The following is a 21,343-nucleotide window of genomic DNA, read 5'->3' as shown; positions in this document are numbered from 1 at the left end:
TCTTTGATCCTAATCAGAATTTAGATTTATCAAAAAAAAAAGTCCATTTGAGCCCCCAATTACCTGATTTCTGTACACAGGTGTAAACAAGTGCTTGATTCAAGTCCCGTCCATCCCGAGGCCATCTTGCACTAACAAAACCAGGAATGATACGACGCTTATGTACTTTATTTTTGTCACAACAAATATGCATGTTTGGCATTTTGAGACCAGGTTCAAGAGCATCAAATATATGCAGGTTTTATTTGTCCTAAACAGTTTATTAATAAAGGCATTTCCTAGACTTATCTATCACTAAAAGTGTTTTTTAAACTGCTATTTGCTAATTCACACAGGACTTCATGGTCTTCCTAGATGTGGTTCTTCTTTATCCATCAGTCACACACCGCTGTTTGCATTGGAGACAACATAAGCTTTTCAGTAGTTCAGATTCTCCCACAGTCCAAAGGCCACTTAGTTTGTTCAGTGAGCTACAAGTTTCTGGCTTAAAGAGCTAAAAGCCACTTAAATGACTTATTACAAGTCCATATTATGAAAGTTTGTATTTATGGGCTAAATAATATTTAGATGAGTTTTTTAATTCCACAAATTAATCATTTAGACTCATTTAACTGTGACAAATAAACTTCATTTTAGTGTTTGGCGCCCTTCAGTGAAAATTACATTTGGAAAACTGCATTGATTAATGTTCACTACTAGATTTATAAGTTATTAGAAAAGAATTTTAGGCGTCCGTTTGAGGATTAACTTGCTCATAATTCCACACCGCAGGATTTCATCTGTTAGTGTATTTAAGTATCTGCGTGAGTGTTAAATAACACTGGATGTATCCAGCTGCTTTTGTCTCCCCTGGAACAGCTTTTTTCATTTGAGTTTGACATTTAAGCCCTGCTTCCTCCATCTGCATCCATCACCATTACTGCTGCTATACTTAACACACAGAGGGAGAGAATCAGGAAGATGGAGAGGCCGAAAGAGGCCAAGAGTGGAGGAGAAGGGAGAAAAAAGGTAGCAGAGGTGTGGGTTTTTTTCTCCTGCTGAGTGGTTTATATTAGTACCTTTTGGGCGCATGTTCCATGAAAGACCTCCCTGTGTGCGTGTGTGTGCATGCTTGTTCGTGTGTGTATGTGAGTGTGTGTCATCAGGGGAAGCATTCAGTCTGCTGTAATTAAATGTCTGCTAGTGCTGTGACCCCGCTGAGCTTCAAACACAACTAATGAAAGAATCTTCCATTTCATCTGTCATGGCTGCAACACAGACACACACAGCAACGCCGGCTTCACGTCTTTCTCACTCACACTCACACACAACTTCAAACACGTGCTTACACAGATCCCAACTATTGCACCGTAACACTAATGGATAAATCTTGTGGAACACGGATCTCCACCCAACACCAGAGTCGTATTACATGGAATTCAGCTTTCCATGCAGGAGTGTGTACTCCGTAGGGTAGTGTGTCTGAGGATGTGATCGTAGTTGGTATGCAGAGTTGGTTCATAACCGTCTGTCTGATGCAACAAGCAGAGAGGGAGCGAAGGACATGAAGCCTAGAGCGAAGGATGGAAAGGAGGGATCGAGAGTGATGGATGGATGAATGAGCAAGCCTCCACTGGATAAATGTCACTCAGGATTAAAGCGTTATGACAGGCAGAACCCACCTGACTCACTTTCACACACACACACACACACACACACACACACACACACACACACACACACACACACACACACACACACACACACACACACACAGATGCACCTCCACAGGTGATAGATGGCAGGTGACTGCTGGTACCATGCGTCTAGCCCTTGAGGAAAGCCTCCAGCATCGCCCCTGGCAACTGTAGCCTTCTGCCTCCTGTCTGCCCCTCCATCACTCTCTCCCAACCAGCTCTCCCTTTTTTTCCTCCAACTCCTCTGAACTACTAAAGATGGGTTACACTCCAGTCACACACACTGTGCATTAAGCTCAGATTTATTTAAATCCCTGTCTGTTACCTTTTTTCTTTTTTTAAAATTCTTTTTGTGTTTTCTCTTGTAAAGCTAAAAGCCAGTTGATAACGACGTTGGCAGGTAAATCTACAGATCCTATGATGGTACTCATCAAAGCAGTTGCTGATACCTGGGAAGAAGGATGGAAATGGCAGAGGATCACACTCAAGCTGAGACTTTTTTCCTCAGGCAGCAAGAGGAAGAAAACATTTGGTACTCCATCCTTTTTTGTCCATTATAGAAACAATTGAAGAGAATGTGCCACAAGAAAGACGTGATTTGTTTTGGCAGATTTGGCCCCCATTCTTCTTTCCTTTTTTAAATTGTTTCATTTAAAAAAAAAAAAAAAAAAAAAAAAAACTTGAAAAGCACTCAGAGAGCGCAAACCTTTGCCAAGGTGGTTTGAAAAGTACCTGGATCCAAACGGTGATCCGGATCACCACCAAAATTAAATCAGTTCTTCCTTTTCACATTTCCAACAACTCCTAAAAATTATATGAAAATCTGCCCATAACTTTTTGCGTTATTTTAAACACAAACAGACAGATAAACGCTGGTAAAAACCGAACCTCCTTGGCGGCGGTGATATGTTTTTAAGAAAGGGCTGCAGCATGGTGCCGTACTGGTTAGCAATGTGGCCTCACAGCAAGAAGGTTGCTGGTTTGAGCCTCAGCTCAGAGGAGCATGAAGGGGAGGTTTGCACATCCCATCCAAGGTGGACGGAAGCCGGTGAACTACTTAATCTTGGGTTGTGTTTCTCTCTCTCTGTGTTAGCCCTCTGATGGACAGGCAACTTGTCTCTCGCCAATGACTTCCCTGCAACCTTTGATTGGACCAAGCGGTTAAGAAAATGGATGGATGGAGTTTAAGAAATAAAAATATGTTCTTTTAATTCGTGTTTTCTGAACCAATTCACTCACTCAAGGACATCATAATAGAACACTTCCATCTATCTAAACGCATGCTGACCATTTAGGATGAACGCTGACATCCAGTGTAAAGGCTTAAGCAGAACTAAAGGTAAAAGTTTGAAGCCTAACAAGCCGTAACAGTTCAGTTCATTGATTTCATTACACACCAGATATTTAGATCATTAGTTTGAGGCCACTGAGAGCCGTAACAGCTGTCCATAGCAAAGTGAAACGTTCTCATGCGGCCCTCTTTGATTTCCGGTTTGTGACAGAAAGTTGTCATTATGCCTCATTGTCCTCAGAAATGGTGTCAGTGGCATGAAAGCAGCTGCCCACACCCACAGCAGAGAACTCGTTTCTTTTCAGCAGACCAGGATTGTTTGCAGTGGCTGCTACAGTGTGAGGCGTTTCATTGCGCTCGAGATGAAGAAGCTCCCAGAGGCTCTTTACTGCAGTTGGGATGGCTCCCAAAAAACACTCAACAGCACATGAGGGAACCCAGCAGTTACTCTCCAATTAATCCTGCTTCTAAACCCTACCGCTGAGCGTGTGTGAGTGTGTTTGTGAGTGCGTTTGTGCTTTCTTTACCTTTCACAGGCTTGTTCAGATGAAGCACTCGCTCGTACTAACTCTCACACACCACCATGTGCCAAGAAGACAACAAGTTTCTGCTTCTGCTTATTTCTGGCAGTTTGATGTGACACACAAAGGATCATACTGCAGTCAGAAAACGCACATGATACGAAAACATGACGATATTTGACAAAGCAGGACACAGTGGCTGCAAAGCAAGGTCAACATTGGATCACAATAAGTCAAGCCAGGATTTCTCACTCGGGGTGTTAATGTAAGAATGGCAGAGTTACAGCACATCCACATCAGCCTTTTTGATCCGAATCCGTTTGTCTGGAAAGTCTGCTTCGTTTGGAAAGCTGTGAATGCGCCAAACAAACTCTGGTTAGGATTGAAGAAGCGGACTTGGTCCTCCTACAAACGAAGGTCTCAGCCCGTTTCAAGCGGACCAAATACAGGAAGTAGATTAAAAAAAAAAGTCACTTCCTGCATTTGGCATAGTGTTGCATTGTGGGTAAATACATAGAGGTGGCGTTAAGAGTCCTCTGCCATGTCTATTGTTCATACTCCGCCCATTGTTGCAGTGGATTTCTGCAGTATATTTGCATAAGACTAAATAAAAAAACCAACAGCGATCGTTTAGTCTCCATGTTTAACTCACAATTAGAGGAAATTAGAGGAATTAGTTCTTTCCTCACTCTTTCCTCTTTACTCACTCCTCAAGGTCTTGTCCCTTTTTTAGCTAAATACTAGTGCAGGACCACCTTTGGTGGGAATGGGAATATATTATTCTAAATGTCTGGCTCGTTTGACCAAATTGCAGAGTGAATGCGATCTTGATCCGCATGAATACATTCCCCTCCAACTGAGCAGAGTCCCCAGTCGGGCCAAGTCTAGCGAACTATCCCGATGTGAATGCACCCTTCGAACCGTGTGACCCTTCATAAATATAAAATGCATGATGAGGTGCAAGGCGGCAACCAAAGCAGGTTGGGTTTTGAACCAAGCCAAGATCAAAACCTAAAACTAACTAGAATATAAAAGGAACTTCTGTAAATCGGTCTGAAAGCTGATCTTCTGTGTTTTTGCCAGGACTCTAAGTTAGCACACGCCAACTCGATTAGCACAGCTTAAAAGTTTTCTGCAGAGTTTCATGCAGAGTTTTCTGGATGGACGGACGGGGAAATGGGCTGAGAAGCCAAAAAAGAATCACATGTAGACGCCTTAAAACACTACTGTGACAGCTTGTGCTTGACATTTTATATGTCGCACGTAAACCAACGCGCGAAATGTGTGGTATATTCAAAATATCAGCCAATCCCTTCATCGATGGTAGTGGAGAAATGTGACTTAAAAGTAGGGAAGTGCATGATTAGACGATTTGTTCGAGTGGTGCACATAGGCAAATGCCATTTTTACCACTGTTTACCACAGTTCTACAGGTGCAAGGAGAACTCGCTGACTAAACCATAACAAAATGTTGGTGGAGGGAAAAGACCAGATAGAAAGATGACAGGAAATTATTCATGTGTGGAAGGCACACATTAATGATGATGTCACAACTCATGAAGTTTAATTGGCCTGAATGATTTCCCTTAAAAAAATCACTTAAAACACTCGTCAAGCAAAATAAGACTTCAGGCAACTTTAACACAGCTATTGCTTTAATTTACCACAGTATGTCTCCTTTACTCATCCAAGTTTGCTCCACCTTTCTCCTCACCACCTGCTGATCTGACCTGTGTGACAGGGTCAGAAGCAATAACCTCATCTGTCTGTGCGCGACAGTGCGCGACTGTGAGCGCGCACGCGTGTCCTGAGGCATCTGAGAGCACACAGAACAAATTAGAGCTGAAAAATACGTTAGGGACAAACATAGCACGCTGCACATTACCGTCCCACACTCACTCAGAAACACCCACATCTTTGTCAAGGTCACTTGAAATGCAGGAAGAAAAACTCTCAGCTTGATCGTACAGCCAGAGCTGGCGAAGACAAAGCAGACCTCTTCTTCATATCCACTTTTGTGGAAATGACACGAGTGAAGTACGAAACAAAACTCAGAAGAGACAAATCAGTTTGGTTTGGAGAAGATTTCTGGGATTTCTTTCTCATGTCTCAATGTCTCCTCCGCAGTTTCATGCTTCATTGTTAGGTTAGCTGTTGAAGCCAACGGGGCAGCTTACGTGGGTATCGCTGGTTTGTTTTGGTCTTTTTCTGGGATATTGTTGATCAGAGATGAAAGAATAATGAGAAATAATTTTGCAACATCCTCCTCCAGCTGCAACATGTGCAGTAAATTTCAGCTTTTAAAGGGGTCATTTATTTTTCCACACTGGCTAAGGTTCTCTGCAGAGTTCTTGCTTATTTTCACCTGTAATGGATCACGGCATGCAGCCACAGTAAGCACTCTGTTTGTTTAATCGTTTTTTTTTGCTTGTTCCTTCCGTCCTTTTTTCCTTCCTTCGTATGTTTCTCCCTTCATTCATTCATTCATTCATTTTTTCTTAGTCTCAGTGTCACAGATAACAACATGTGCACTGGCTGCTTGTGCTTTTTGCTTTATCCACAGTTTAATGCATCAGATGAGCTTTCCAGGAGGTTTTAGAGTTTTTCAGAGAAAGTGTATGTGACGTATAATAAAAAAAAAAAAGCATTAAGCTGAATTGAGCACAATGAAGGGTGATATGTTCAGACGATGAAGGAGTCAACTTTAAATGCGGCTGTGATGTGGATGGCAACGGTCATTCAAGCCCTACTTTTATCTGAGGAAAGGCATTTCTCTGAACACATGTGCACAGTTTCTATAAGGAACATATTTAATCATTTCTTCTACCTTTTCAGTTCACCTTTTCCTTTTCTATCCTCTCCATTTAATAAGAAACCAACAAAGGCTCTGTTAGCATGAAGCCAGCCCCACTCCCAGTGACTCTCTCGCTTCTCTCATCTATTTGCACACTATCTCAGCATCTCTCCATCTACTACGGGCTCCTAGAAGTACAGCTCATTTCTCATCGTTGCTTTAGGTAATTGGACCCACTAATGATTGGAAACCTGCTGCGAGTGTGGACGTCATTCTGCAGGTGCAATCAGGTCCATAAGTATTTGGCCAAAGACACACTTTTTTCTTTTTTTGCTTCAGTGTGCTTCCAAGACAGATTTAAAAATGGAACAAATGAGATGTTAATGACACAACTAACATCTTTATTCTGTACAAGCAATTTTAACAAAAAAAAGTTGCATTAAATATGAAGGAATTTTCCTTTTTGCCTGGATGAAATGTCATGCAGACAATCCGTGGCCAGCCGTCGTCACTTTAACTCTTATTTCATGACAAATTAAGGTAGAAAAGAGGCAGCTGTGTTGATTCTAAGCAGAAAAGACTAAAACAAAAAAAGGAAAAAGAACAACACTGGAAAAGGAACCAGAAACATGGTGTGCCAAAGTAGATGATCACAGGATTGTTCCCTTAGTGAAGAAAATCTATGTGCAACTTCATACCAAATCAAGAACATTCTCCAGGATGTTGGTGCCTCATTAAGAAATCATTAAGGTAGAAATGTAAGATTTCTTTGTTTCTTCCTCTGAAAAGATTCAGCATTCTCGGTGAACATGTTTCCAGAAATATACTGGATCTCTTCTGTAAAGGAGAGGGATTTGAGGCACACAAGCAAAACAGCAAACACATATTCATTTACATATCTAAAAGAAGAATATTCATATACACAAACACACACACACATAGGTAGCTACCAAACAGATGAACAAATATCTGAGTAATCAAGTCTATTTGGACTTGTCTGTTACTGTGTCTTTGTGTAAATACTTTGTTTGTGTCAGCTGTGTGTTTTCTGATGGAGCGTGGTCTGTGTAAATAAGCTGCTTGCGTCCTGTCATGTGATGTTAAAGCAGTTCCCCCAACATGCTGGAGTGTGTGCCATCTGTTCACACACAACTAAGTTCTACCTTAGTATAAATGTTCATCTACTGCTGAGACAAAAACAACCTGTAGCTCTTCAGGACCCCGCACTGTGAGCCCCCCCCTCCCCAAATATCCCCTCATCTAAAGAGGAAGAGCCATGAACATTATCCTCATCATCATTTTCTCAGCTCTTCATCTTTGTACACACACACACAGATTTCGGTCCAAAAGCCGCATCTTACTGAAAAGCGTTGAAAGAGTGTCATTAATCCGCCCCCCCCCCCCCCCCCCCCCCCCCCGTCTCTGTGTGTATATGCGTGTGTGTGTGTGTCTGTTTGCTGAATGCTACTTCTTGCAGAGCATTAGGAAATACAGGTACCACATGAAAACACAGCACTCCTTCTTTCAAGCCAGAACAAAGTCTCCCTTTCATCTGTCATCTGTTCCAAAATACAGAATAAGTAGAAGTTGTTCTCTTTTCCTTCTTTATCTGTCTGTGTCTCATCTGGTGCAATGAACCCTCTCCATTCATCCACTCAGCCAGGCTCCTGGAAGAGAGGGATGGAGCGAAGGAGGACGGATCAACATCAGACAGCATGAAAAGGAAGAGGAAGTTCTGCCATCTGCTCGAGGGTCTTTCTATGTCTGACGCGTATGTATCTCCTCAGTGTGTAAACACTATCATCAATTCCACATCTCACACTCAAACTAAATTGAACTGCTTGTCTTTATGTGTATGAAACTGTTTTGGAAAGTACATTTCATGCTCTTTTTTTTTTGAGAGCTTAAGTGAAATTCTTATTCTGTATTTTGTGTCCTCTCTGTCAGGGAGTGATGGAGATGTGGGGACCTGACAGCAGGATGGAGGCAGAAGAAATGCTGGGAATTGTGTTTTAATTAAACTGAAGGAAAACTGGGAAGACTAAAATGGGACAAGACAAGAAGGACTGAACTGGCAATGGAGAAATGAAATCAAGTGATATATATATATACACAGAAAATACACAACACAGGTGGAATGGATAAGTTACATGAAACCAGGTAGACCAACGGACAGGAAACAAAGCTAGAAGGAAAACACAAGGAAAACTACAAAATAACACAGGAACCAGAACTGAGGAAAACACAAAACCTTCAAAACATGACAAGCCTTCCTTCCAGAGTAGATGAAATTCAGAAAAAGGAAGATGCAACTGCAATAGTTTGCTTTTCATAGTAACAGTAGCTGACCACAAACTACGAAAGAAAACTGACAACCGAGAAGCCCTGTTGGCATGACAACGCTGATATGATCAAACACAAAAGTTTAGTGGAGTTCTGGCGACTCGTTTACACGTTTTCTTCAACCCAAGGTCCTGTTTAGACACGCGAGCAGCACGACAACAACAGCAACAATAGCAGAACTCTGCGTTCTGTTTGTCCTGCTGTTCTGTTTACCTTAGCCTTGAATGAATGCTTTGGTGCATACAATCACATCAGTAAGATGATTTTGTTTCTCCATTAAACATAATTGTTCATACTGCATTAAGATATGCTGATTTTAAACATTCATGCCAAAAGGATGACATTGTAACAAAGCAAACTGATCAAAACTGCATTTATTGAACAGTTAAAGCAGTGGCAGAAACATGTCATTTTAAAACAAAATAAAGTGCCTTTGCATGATGTAATAAATGCAACGTATGAAAATAGGGGCTCTAGGGGGGGACTTTTCAAATGATGAACTATTATAAGGCTTTGCTTTATGGATACGTTTTTGAGTTGTCGTGTATTTTTTTAATCGCAGAGTTTAGCATAGAAATCAGTCTTATAATACAGGCAGAATGTCCTCGTATCGTCTCCAATAAACGGCTTCAGCCAGTTTTTAATTCAGGGTTTGATTCCCACTGCTTTCTGTACTATTTAGAGACATGAGGAGCTAGATAAATATGCTTGTGTCACACACACAGTGGAGGAGGTGAGTAAGTGACAGAGGCTGTGAATGTAATCAAATAGAATTAATTATTTTTGCGTGATGTGAAAAACTTTGCAATTTACATCCCACTCTGTAATCCAGAGCGCGATCAGTGGCGGATTTAGCTGTTCATTGTGACTGTAGGTGGAGTCGTGCAGGTGTCCTCTCTGCTCCTCTGACTGGCTGCAGCTGCAGCTTGAGCGACTGAGTGCTTTAGGACGGGGAGAGACTCTCGTTCTGACAATAACTTTACAATATGCGCTTTAAAGTCAGTCGCCAAAACACCAGGAAAGTCTCCAATAACTCCTGTAAAAGTCGCTAGATTTGTTGCTAGTTGCTTTTCACAAAAAAGTCGCCAGATGTAGCGAGAAAGTCGCCAAGTTGGCAACCCTACACGCTGCCTCTCATGACGTAGCACGTAGCTCACGTTATGTACGTAACTAGGTGCGCTTGCTTTAACTCTCTGTGCAAACCGATGCAGAGTCGAGGAGGAGTGAGAAAATCCCGCCCAAAGCTAAATACAACTGCATGACAACAGGATACTCGAATATGACGAACATAGGCATTTTCTATATCGTACAGGGGACTAGCCACGATATCTCGAGTATATTCGATATATCGCCCAGCCCTGCTTCAGGCTGCCAAAAAAACCTCTCTGGAGAATTCATAGCTTCCAAAGTTTCAGTGCCCCCTACAGGCTCGGCATGCACACTGCACAGTTTCCAGTTACACGTGTGTTTTCTGTTTGCAAAGAGATACTTTTCATTATTTTGTTAAGAAGAAGTAGTTTTTCTTTCCAAAAATGCATGAAAAAAAGTTTTAAATAAGCAAAGGACTAAAATGATTAAAATAGCACCATAAAACTTTAGTTGTAAAACATGAAAAACTAAAAGAACAGACCTGTTAACAAGTTAATAACTGCAAGATTTTGCTCTTATTGCTCCACAAAATCTAATTGAAGGTGATGTTAAAACTGTGGGCCCTTGTTACCGTTTATCAAGCCAGTCACACTGCAAAATGTGAAACAATCAGGATAAACTTTACGTTTTGTTTAATCACAAATCAGCTGCTGTACGAAAGCCACTTCTGGAAGGAAAAGACAACAGAAAAAGAAAAGCAACAGTGGGATCTGATCTGAAACATGACAGGAGGACGTCGTGAGACAATCGCAGCGCCGCACTCGTTGGTATTAGCTGACCACTAAACCCAATCTGTGTGTTGTGAGAAAAGTGAAATAGAAAACAGCAGCCTGTCGAGCTTTAACAAGTAAGAAATGTCCTTCCAACCCACACTGCTTCCTCTAGCACAGCAGGGTGAGATTATCAACCTCTATTAGAGCTAGTGTGTGTGACATTGGGAGATTTTTCCCTTTGTGCAAATTATGAGTATGGAGCAAAGTGTTGCTATGGAGACTGTAGTTAGTGGTGTGTTGGGCAAAGCCACGGCAACTACAGTGGTGGAGAGGACTGAGCTGAGCATACTAAAAGTAAAAAAGAATCACAGCGTACACAATCTGTTGCAGCCACACACACACACACACACACACACACATAGTCAGAGACTTGGCAAAGCAAATAAAAAGCTTTTACCGATGTACATTTTCTTTTCTGAGCTTTGAATGCTGATCACATTAAAAAGCTTGGATGAAGATTTCTGAATGCACCGAAGCAGGAGGTAGAGGAGGCGGTGCACAGACAGAGAAAGACCGAGAGGTGTGCGAAACCTGTCCGGGAATGAGATCGATCGCATCTCACCTCCCTAACCTTCACTTCTTACTTTAGTTTTTGTAGCCTGAAGTGCGTTGGATGGATAAAAAAACAGATAGGTGTGATAGCAGCAGATGTGGGTGAAAGTGAAGGCAGCAGGATGGACAGACAGACAGCCCACTTTGATGTGATTATGAGTAAGAATAGCACAGAGGACCAGGAGAGGGATTACTGTAGCCACGCTTGGAAAGCATGTGTCACTGTCTGCTACCGAGTTTTGTCTTCCGTCACCCAACATCCACTTTAGGCCTCCGCAACAACAACAGCAGACAACCAATTCAATTCAATCTCTGTCTGATTGGAGGGAACAGATCTGATTACCTCTCATGGAAGGCACATCACACACAATCACACACACACCAGTTGAAAATGCGGTTGTTTGCGCACTAACATTCCCCAGGGAAAGATATCAGAGTAAATGGCAGCGGTGATTGTGCCAGATAGACTGGATGTGTGCATAATATCCACACAAAGCAGATAATGTGTTTGCTAATCGCACACCAGAGACAAGCAAACACACACTCACACACATCTGCACATACAAACACAAAAGGCTAACAGCTGCACAGCTATAACCCTTAACCACTCTTTTCATGCCGCTGGCTGCAAGCTACAGTACATACACACACACACACACACCTCTCACACATCCTGGGCTAAATCCCACTGTGCGAGACCCGTGACTGCATGTGTTGACAGCAGGGGAAGTTATTAGAACTTATAATCATATTCGCTGTCACATCTAGGAAGACAGACAGGCAACACCGAGTGTTTTATTTGAGCATTTAATGGTGTTATAAATGCAATGCTGCATGAAGAGACGACAAAAGTGTGGCGCAAATTCCAAAACAGGAGGCAGATTCAGAGAAAAGGCTCATTCCGCTGATTTACTGCTTACCTGCCAAAGTTCACTGATGACATCTGTCATTTACCAGCATTGCACAGATATTCATTTAAATGTTCATCATGTCATTTTTTTACTGTGGCAACAATGTGCAATCAGTAGCAAATGGAAGTTTAAAACGTCTGGATTTCTAACGTAAATAAATATGGCTTGCATTTATTTTCTTCAGCATTTACAGACATGGAATAAATCCAACTTTGACCATGATTCTATTGAAGCTTGTTACCAAACCAATCTTAGACCAGTAGTTCACGCTGCAGGCATTTTCCTATAATTGCTTGAAGAGCACAAATCTGATGTCTTTAAATCTTGCTTAGGGACCCTCGGGATCTAAGCAAGCTAACCTGCTAGTTAGCTGCTAACATTAACGCCAATAATAAGCTAAAACTTCTTATGTTTTGTCGGTAATTTATTTTTTGTTTCAGGTGCTGACTTCGTTTCATTTTGTCAAATTTAATCCTTGAAAATCCATGAGGAGTCTCCGTGACGTCATCCGTAGGTTTCTGAAGAGCTGAACTGAAGCTTGGTGGGCGGTTCCTACCATCGTCATCTTGGTAGGGGCATGCGCGTCGTCTTGCCCGGAAAATACATATATGAGCAAAGAGGTAGAACTGAGAGGGGGCTGTGAGCGTCATGGTGGATGATTGACATCGAGCGGACTCCAAGCTGCCTGTAGCTAAGAGCTTACCGAACTAACCCAAGGATAGCAGAAGCTAACCAGCTAACGGAGTTAAGGGGGCTAACACTAAGTCCCGTTGTTAACCGGCTAAAAACCACGGTTGTTCTGCGCTCCTCTTGCTTGCTTGGAGATCGGGTACCTGTCAATCAAAAGGACACACCCATAAATATGAAGAATTTTGAGATTAAATTACTTTGAAACAGGCAAGTTGGAAAAAAATGTATTCCCCCCACAGTTGTCATGAAGGTAAACCTGACATATTAAACCGAAAATGGATTTTTGAACCAGGCTGTAAACATGTTTATTTCTGCTGTGAAGTTTGTCTTTTTAACACGGGAGTCTATGGGGATTTGCTCTGTTTTGCAGGCCCTAGTGGATGAAGGGGGAACTGCAGTTTTATGCCCTTCTCCATAGGCTTCACTTTTAACTGCCGAAGGATGCCGCATGTTGAAAATGTATCTGTCAGCTGCCACAGACTAACGAAGTGGAAAAACAACTTAAACAAGTGTTTATTTTGTTTTCTTGAGCCCAGTGTCTTGTTTTTCTTATGTTACCACAAGCTGCAAATTTCATTCAACATTGTTGAACTACTATCTTAATTAACTTTTTTTTTTTTTTAGCACTAAACACTTAGAAATAACAGTTGCTAGAAATCTAGTGATCTTCATGTAAGTACTGCTCAGATCTCTTAAACCTTGAATGCTCATTCAAGCTCCCTTGATGCACTTAAACTAATACAAGTATGTCAAACATCAGAGATAACTGTCCGCGAACTCATGAGTGTCCCTGACATTGGGTTGGTTGCTCCAGAATACAGTCATTAGTGGACAGTGCAGAGTTCAGCGCTCACTTCTAATTTCCAACATCAGCTTCAGAAAATAGCCAACATGATGCCAGTCAAGGAGGTAATGTACACTGTTAGAAAGTTCAGAGCATGATAAGGCACTACACTGCTGCTTCCTCATCGTTTTTGCTGCTGTTACGGCCTTAGCCTCCTGCTCTGCGGGTTAATATGCAAATGGGAAGATTCCAGCGTACTTGGATGATTGGCAACCCATCCCGGTCCTCCTCTACCATCGTGCCTCCAGATTGGTGGACTACCTGCCTGGAGTTTCATTCCATTGGCCACAACCTCCACCATTCCTATTTAAGGACGATCAGCGCCATTATTCGGGGCAGCTGTGTCTGATAGTGACACAGTTTGCCGCTACTGTTTGTGAAAGGACTGGCTGCCTGTAGACCTACAGAGCCTTTTGTTATGTGGTTTGGCTGTAGATTTACAGAGCCTTTTTGTTGTCTGGCTGTAGGGTTACAGATTTTGTGTGTATTTGTGGTGTTTTTTTTTAGTCTGTACACTTACAGACTTTAGTTTTGGTTTTGTTTGTGTTTTGTCCCTAAATGGGATTTGTATCCAGTGCAAACTGTGTTTTTGGTTTAATATTCCTTGTTTATCTTTGTAGATATAGTTTTTATTGTTTTTATTTCATTTCACAGAAATAGTTGAGTTAAACCTGGATTGTATTTTTTTTTGTTTTGTTTTGTTTTATCCTGTAAATAAATTCATTGTGGAACTTTTACTTTAGTTCCCTTTTTCATTTTGTTAGCACCCCCTTTTACCCCTAGACCCCACGGGGGTCGTAACAGTTACTTTCAATGGTGGTGGCTGAGCTATACTGCACATCTCTGGTTTCTGGCGGTACTACTCCACTGGTGACATCTGGATGCGCATCCATAAAATACGTAGGTAAAAAATCGAGATGAAAGACGGGAAGCTTGATCTGTATGTGTTTTTAATGATGACTCAGCTCTTTTCACTGACAATAAATTAATCACAAGCTTGTTTTTTGGTTTCCACTTTTGATCTTTGGACGGATACTATCAGTGTCATTTTATTGTTCTTGGTTTGGTCTTTATTATGCAGTTCTTTGATGCAATTAAACTACATTTGGCAGAAGTACTACACGGTGATGTCAGAACAAATTTCTTGCACGTTATAAGTGGGAATTGCCATTCAAAGAAACATCCATGGTTTATCATACTTCATTAACAAGGTGGGCGCAGAGATGTAAAAAAAAGTGGAGACGAACTGTCTGCCGCTGCTGGGTTCCTCATAAATGTCAAACTGGCTTCTTATTCTAGTTTGACATTCACACAGAAGTGTTTGTACTGGCAGACTGTCAACTCCATGTTTTGTTACTAACAGAAAAAATGAAAAATGCATGTTTAAAGGAAAAAAATGTGGCTTTTAAGCTAATTAACAAGCATTTTCTCCCAGCATCCTGGAGCTGGCTCATCGCCTCAACTCTGAGGCCACATCAGAAAGGAGGGAAATAAACAGCCCTCTGGTATGGCGAGAAGAATAGAGAGGTGGAGTGTTTTAATCTCTTTGGATTCATCTTGGATTAATTAAAATTATTACACTTGAAGAATCTCATCTGACCAATAAGACTGTCTGATTCCTTGTTAAAGAAAGATTTAGATATTCATCTCAGGTCATGTAAATGTTAAAGTTCAAAGGTTATCTCAAGTTTGTCATGGTAATTCAATTCAGCTCGAGTAGAAAGGGCTCTTAGAAAAATGATCCCGGCTCACAAATGAACCATAATTGCGTGTACCGAGAACACACGCATGCACACAGACCCACACACATGCAGTGATTCATGGATCCAGCTCACAGCGACGCTACGATTAATGTGGGACACGGAGCAGTCCGATAGTTTTTTCATCACATTCTTCACGGCAGGACTGTGAAACAAAGGGCTGAGATTAAACAGCTCTCATTCACATTGACTCATTAGTCTTCCTCACTCGCTCTCTTCACGATCAGTCTGAGCTCTGTGTCTAACTTTTCCAGGACAAGGTCACGTAGGAGTGAAAGGAGGAGGATGGAGAGGGAAGGGGAAGGATATCCTGCTGGGATTCTCACAGCAGTAAAGCAACCGTTCATACCCTAATGACAATCAGCAGTTCAGTGGATCCATTTTCATTCAAATTCAGCCTCTCCAGTCGGGCACAAAGTGGATGTCTGGTGAGAAAAGTATGAGTGTACTGCACAAAAACAGGGGTTTCAGGTCCTATACATGAATCACATTAATAAAGTTTCCTATTCCCAGCACACGTTTGTTGCTTGTGTGTGGCTCATGATTGCCTTTGACTTTCATCACCCAGCACCAAGTGATTGCATGTATATGTGCGTGTATGTGTGTCAGAAAGAATGACCCAGATCAGACGAAAGATGAATACATCCTGTGTGAGCAGAGTTCGGCGAGCCTTTGGCAGAGTTAATTCTTCATCCCATTTGTACAAAAAAAAAAAAGAGATACAAATAGAGACAAGACACCTAAATATAAGGTGAACTGTGGGTGAAAATGTGTGTGTGTGTGTGTGTTGGAGAGACAGAGAAAGATAGAAAGAAGAAACCCTCAAGTCTCAAAGCTGAAGGCAAACCATTCGTCTTCCCTCTCATATGCTCTTCTGGGCTTCAATCCCAGTCTCACTGTGTGTATGCGTGTGTGAAGGTGTGTGTGCATGTCTGCATCTTCCAAATAAGGAGAGCGGTGTGAATGATGAACATGATCTCCATTGCAGCAGAACAATACTGTCTTCAAATAGGACATGAGAGGCATTCAGCCTTCCATCACACACTGTGTATTGGCGAGCCAGCGCTTCTTTGCAGGGGCTGAGGCGCGTCGTGTGCAATGAGGCATCTGCAGCAGGTGATAGTGAGCCAGTGTGATTGTGTGTGGTTGCGTGCATCCATTAAGTGTCATCCCCGACGGCGTCTGGAGTTTTAACATCAATCAGATGCTTATTCAGAAAATGCTCGCCGTCACTCTGTAAGTCGAGCAGGTGGCACCAAACAGCAGGGTGATGGCTCCCAGCAAGGCGGACCCCCACCATGCCATCCCCCTTGCGCCACCTCTACTTTGAGACCACACAAACTTGCATTCACACACCTGCTAGCTACCTGTCTCTGGAGGTTTTCACACCTGAATTGCTTTATTTTTTGTTCATTTGGTCGACCCGTAACACACCCCACACCTGTGTAGCGCTGTCGCTTCCTGCTGTACTGTGGCGCCCCTGCATCTGTTTCCTGTAACCCAAACCAACACCAGCTGCCAATTTAGGTGCAATTAAGAAATAAAAAGCTTTTGACATTTTGACAAGTAGCAGCAGAAGCATCAGTGTAAAAAAGACAGTGAATGCCGACACACAACAGAGGCGAGGCCGCCCAACTCCCTGCAGAACGTCTGTACTTTCTTTCTTTCAGACTGACGACTTTACACAAGTTTTACTTTCCCAAACCGATTGTGGCGTCTTACTCACCTTTTCTCTTCGAGTCCCGTCTGACGCTGCTGGGCCTGACCGCTGGCTGTAGCTCCGTCTCTGTTGACATCCTCAGGCTCCAAGTGGGCTAGACTCGGCTCCGCTTGGCTCGGCTGGGATCCGCCAGGGGCTCCGAGGGTCCAGTTCACAGCGTCAGTGCCGGCTGTGCGTGCGTGGGCGCCGGGTGTGTGCGTCTGGGCGCCGTGTTTGTGAGCAGGCACACAGGCTCATGGGAGAGGGATGGGCTTCAGCCCTGACACAACATCCCACACACACCCACGAAGATCTGGCGGAGAGAAAACAGGAAGAAACAGGTTATGCTTTTGAGAGGTTGTACTTGCTTTTAGCAGGTGAAACCTAGCAGAATTTATTGGCAGGCACAAGAATGAGAATGAGCTCGTTTCTGATCTGCCTTGAGTAGATGTTGCCCATGGTAACAGACAGGAGAGACCTGCGCCACATGTCATGCTTCCTATCAATGACATGGCTCAGCAAGGACATTTATTGAGGACCAATCTACAATATGCTTCCTTCTCTAGTCGTTATCTAAATAGGTTCAAAAGCACAGATTATAACCATATAATCAAATGTTTTATATTGGATTTTCTAGAAGTTTTAATCACCTGGAAGAAAAGATAAAGATGGTCTTACTGGCATGACTGTTGCTTTTTAACAAGTTACTTGCTGTAATTTAAGAAACCAGACTTTTTTTTTTTTTTTTTTTTTTTTTAAAATAGAAAACAGGTTGCAAACAGAATTAAACTTCTTTAACTAAAAGGTTAAACAAAAGAAAAGTTCAACACAGCAAAAACACAGCCTTAAAAAAGAAGAAAAAAATGTATACAAAAATTAGGTCAATGTTGCTTAAAATAAGATAAATTATCTGCCAACAGAACAAGAAAATGTGGCTTGTCAAGACTTCCCAAAACAAATAAAAATTCTCTTAAAACAAGAGGATTTCTATGGCATAAAAACTAAGAATTATCTTACCTTTAAAAAAATAAGCATATGTGTTCTCAATTTAAGATTTTTAATCTTACTTAGATTTCAGTTTTTGCAGTGAAATGAAAGAGGGGCCATGTGCACATATGCACACTACTACAGAAATGCAGCAGTTCAGGCTGAACCAGAAAGCAGGTCTGTCAACACATAAACTGCAGGGTTAATCACCTAACTGTATAAAACTGCACATTTTAATAAACACGTTCATCCTTTATAGTCTAAACTGAAGGTGGCTCGAACTAACAAGCTTCAGGTTGCACGTAGTTTTTCCTAAATGCTCATACTGGTTGCTCTTCCTGGGACCTGTCCAGGGCTCGATGGGTGCCTCTGACCCCGCCATTCTGTCCCATCTCAGCCCATCTGCTGCTACTTTAGTCTGAAGTGTTGACTGGCAGTGACTGCACAACCTGGAAGCCAAAAACACTCAAACTCACACTCCCAATTTATTACACGAACAAACAAAACCTGCACGTTTGCATGAATGCACACTTAAAGAAAAAAGCTCCTTTTTTACTTAGAGATACTGAGGAACAAAGACGGCATTAGACAGCTGCAAGGTGACGTGCCACATAATGAATCCGACTACCCTCTGAGCTGCTCGTCAACTCTCCCAAGACGATCAGTCCTGACCTTTCTTTCCTCCTCTGTCTCCATCTAACGGCGGCTGAGCAAGGACTTGAACAAAACCAAAAGGACTGGTGTTTCTTGGGGATGAGGGAAATCTCTCACACAACCCCCTTCCCCCTCTCTCCCCGGTGTTTCAGCGTGAATAGGAGGCCCCTGTAAGCCTCGGGCGAGAACAGATGAATTGAGAGGCTTTTAATTTGCTGCAGACGGAACAGAACAGAGTCCATTTAATTCTGCCAGCAGAGGCCATGTCGGCAAAATGCTGACAATATTCTTTATCTGGTCCAAACACACTGGAAAAGTGTGAGTCACTCCAATTACAGGCATTATCAGCAGCACTGTTCCACCAAATGGATGGAGAGAGAGTGAATATGAAGAGAGAGGGGTTAGAGGAAAGAGAAATGAACAGAGTTGAAAGAAAGTGAGGGGTGACGAAACATGGAGTGGGTGAGTAAGATAATGAGCAAAGGGTTAAAAAGGGGGGGGGGGGGGGGGGGGGGGGGGGAGCCAGAGGAAGTAAAATAATAATAATTAAAAAAAAACAGGATGGAGTTGAGTGGCTGCAGTTCTAACCCTGAACATATCCACATCTGTACTCCCCCGGTTCTCTGCACTTCCTCTCCTTCCGGCTGTGAAGGCTTATAGCTAAACAAAAAAAAAAAATGCAGCTAACTTTTATCAACCTGAACCAGAGAAGATGAGGTCTGAGTAACTTCCCAGTGCCCAGAAACATAAATAAGGCCTTGCATCCTACAAATATTAACAGGAAATTAGAAGCGGCGAATGTGCTCAACTGAAACTATATGAAGACAATAAGTCCAGTCTGTCCCGTCATCACAAGCAGACTAACAGAGAAAATGAGCAAGAAACAAAACTTTGAGGGTACAATTGAAAAAATCTGCTCCTCAATAGATTCCAGATATATGCTCATTCCTTTAGAGACTTGAACAAGAGGTGTACATCCAAAGCTTTAGTCCCTGGAGGAGGGAACATGTTCAGGTCTTTAAAAAAAAAGGAGAAGAAGAAGGAGCCATCTATCACCTTGTACAAACATGGAAGCAAAACCAAAGACAGAGCATTGCAATCAAAGCGCCATGAGGAACAGTGTGGTGGTGGTTTCAACACGGGATCGGCTAAACGCAGCGTCGCAGCGGGATGTGAACACGGCTTAGCGTGTCTGGATTTAGACAGCAATCTGAAGCCATACCAGAGGAGGCAGCGAGTGGAGGAGAGGGGAATGAGCTGTAAATTGGACGTCCGTAAACTGGTGCGCTGCCAACAGGCGCCAAGTGGGTGATGTGAAGATCTACATGCGTGTTTGTGTCTGTGTGTGTTCACTTTCCTGTACAGTACGGAACATGTGTGTGTGTGTGTGTGTGTGTGTTTGTGGCTCCATAAGCAAGATGCTGCCAACAGGAGCTTAGTGCCCAGAAATCATCTGCAGCTATAGTAGAGCCTGCCAGACGAACGGAAAGAAGAAAGAAAGAGAGAGGGGGAGGAGGGGGTACTGCCTCTCTATCCTGCTCTGCTTTCTGCCACCTTCGACTCTCTCAGGGTAATTGTGTTCTGTCCATCAGGCTCAGAGTGAGATTAGTGGCTCTACTCATTCAGCTCTCCTGCCATCTCAATAATGAATAATCATAGAGACCACCTCCACGCTGCGTGTGCTCTGTTCGTATAACCCAGACACACTTTCTCTGCCGCCGCCTTTGTGTCCTGACACCACCGCACCGAGTCCTTATCAGCAGAACAAGTCACCTCCAAGTTGCGTTTGTTGATGAATAACCACGATAGCCGTCTGCGAAAGGTTAGCGCATGTTACGTTCTGCCACGGATCAGATGTTTAAATGAGAAAACAGTTTTTTCTTTTAACTGGACCACAAACAGATTTACTCAAATGTCGTTTCAGAAACCCCAAATGGTAAAGCACACTTTTATTTGGCAGCTGACGGAGCACACAAGCAAGTCAAAGAAAGGGTCAACGTTGATAAATGTTGATTTTTATCTAAAAAGGAGTAGAAATCAAGGACAGAGAACCTACCGCGTTATGGGTTTTAGTAGATGAAATATGGGTCCACTCAACTCTAGCAGTCCAATCAGCTCAAGAGACGAAGGACAAGGGAGGAATGAAACAGAGCGCAACAGATGAGAACGGAAGAAAAGGTAAAAGATCAACTAATGGAGGTTAGAAGACACGGCGTGCTTAAGGGTGAATGAGATAATAGAGTCTCAGGATGTGCATGTGTGTGTGTGTGTCAGTGCATTAGGCAAGGCAGAGCAAGGTGCAATAAAAAGACCTGAGACAGAGTGCTGTGGGTTGAAGTTCAGCGTCTCGCCCACATACCTGCCACACACCACGATACTTTGCCCTACAACGACTAAAAAACAACTGAGGTGCCATGTCCTTGTTCACAGGCCCACACTTCTGAAGCAACCAGTGTAAAAGTTTGTTTCCATCTGGTTAAAATCTCTGTTTTCTTTGTTTTCTCACATTTTTTTATGGAAAATGTTAGATTTAAGCATTGAACACAAAAAAGGACAACTATTATAGAAATGGTATAGAATGAAGAGGTTTTAAACAGACAGATGATGACAATGATGATTATAATTATTATTAATATTATTATTATTATTATTATTACATAACTCTAACATGAAAACCTATTATTATAAGCTTTTACAAA

At 42.4% G+C, this 21,343-nt stretch overlaps 1 protein-coding gene across 2 annotated transcripts in view; it reads right to left on the bottom strand.

The window, feature by feature from the left end:
• Positions 1-17,100, bottom strand: part of dab1a (DAB adaptor protein 1a) — a gene marked incomplete at both ends in the record, with an annotated part of 58,883 nt that extends 41,783 nt beyond the window's left edge. For both annotated transcript variants that reach the window (XM_079245204.1, XM_079245203.1), the window contains one exon: positions 17,031-17,100. In XM_079245204.1, coding sequence (XP_079101330.1) covers positions 17,031-17,100 — 70 coding nt within the window. The remainder of the gene's footprint in view (positions 1-17,030) is intronic.
• Positions 17,101-21,343: the final 4,243 nt, after the last annotated feature.

This window comes from Telmatherina bonti (assembly GCF_933228915.1).
Source record: "Telmatherina bonti genome assembly, chromosome: 8".
In the NCBI taxonomy this organism is placed as follows: Eukaryota; Metazoa; Chordata; class Actinopteri; order Atheriniformes; family Telmatherinidae; genus Telmatherina; species Telmatherina bonti.
This window is presented reverse-complemented; position numbering and strand designations above follow the sequence as displayed.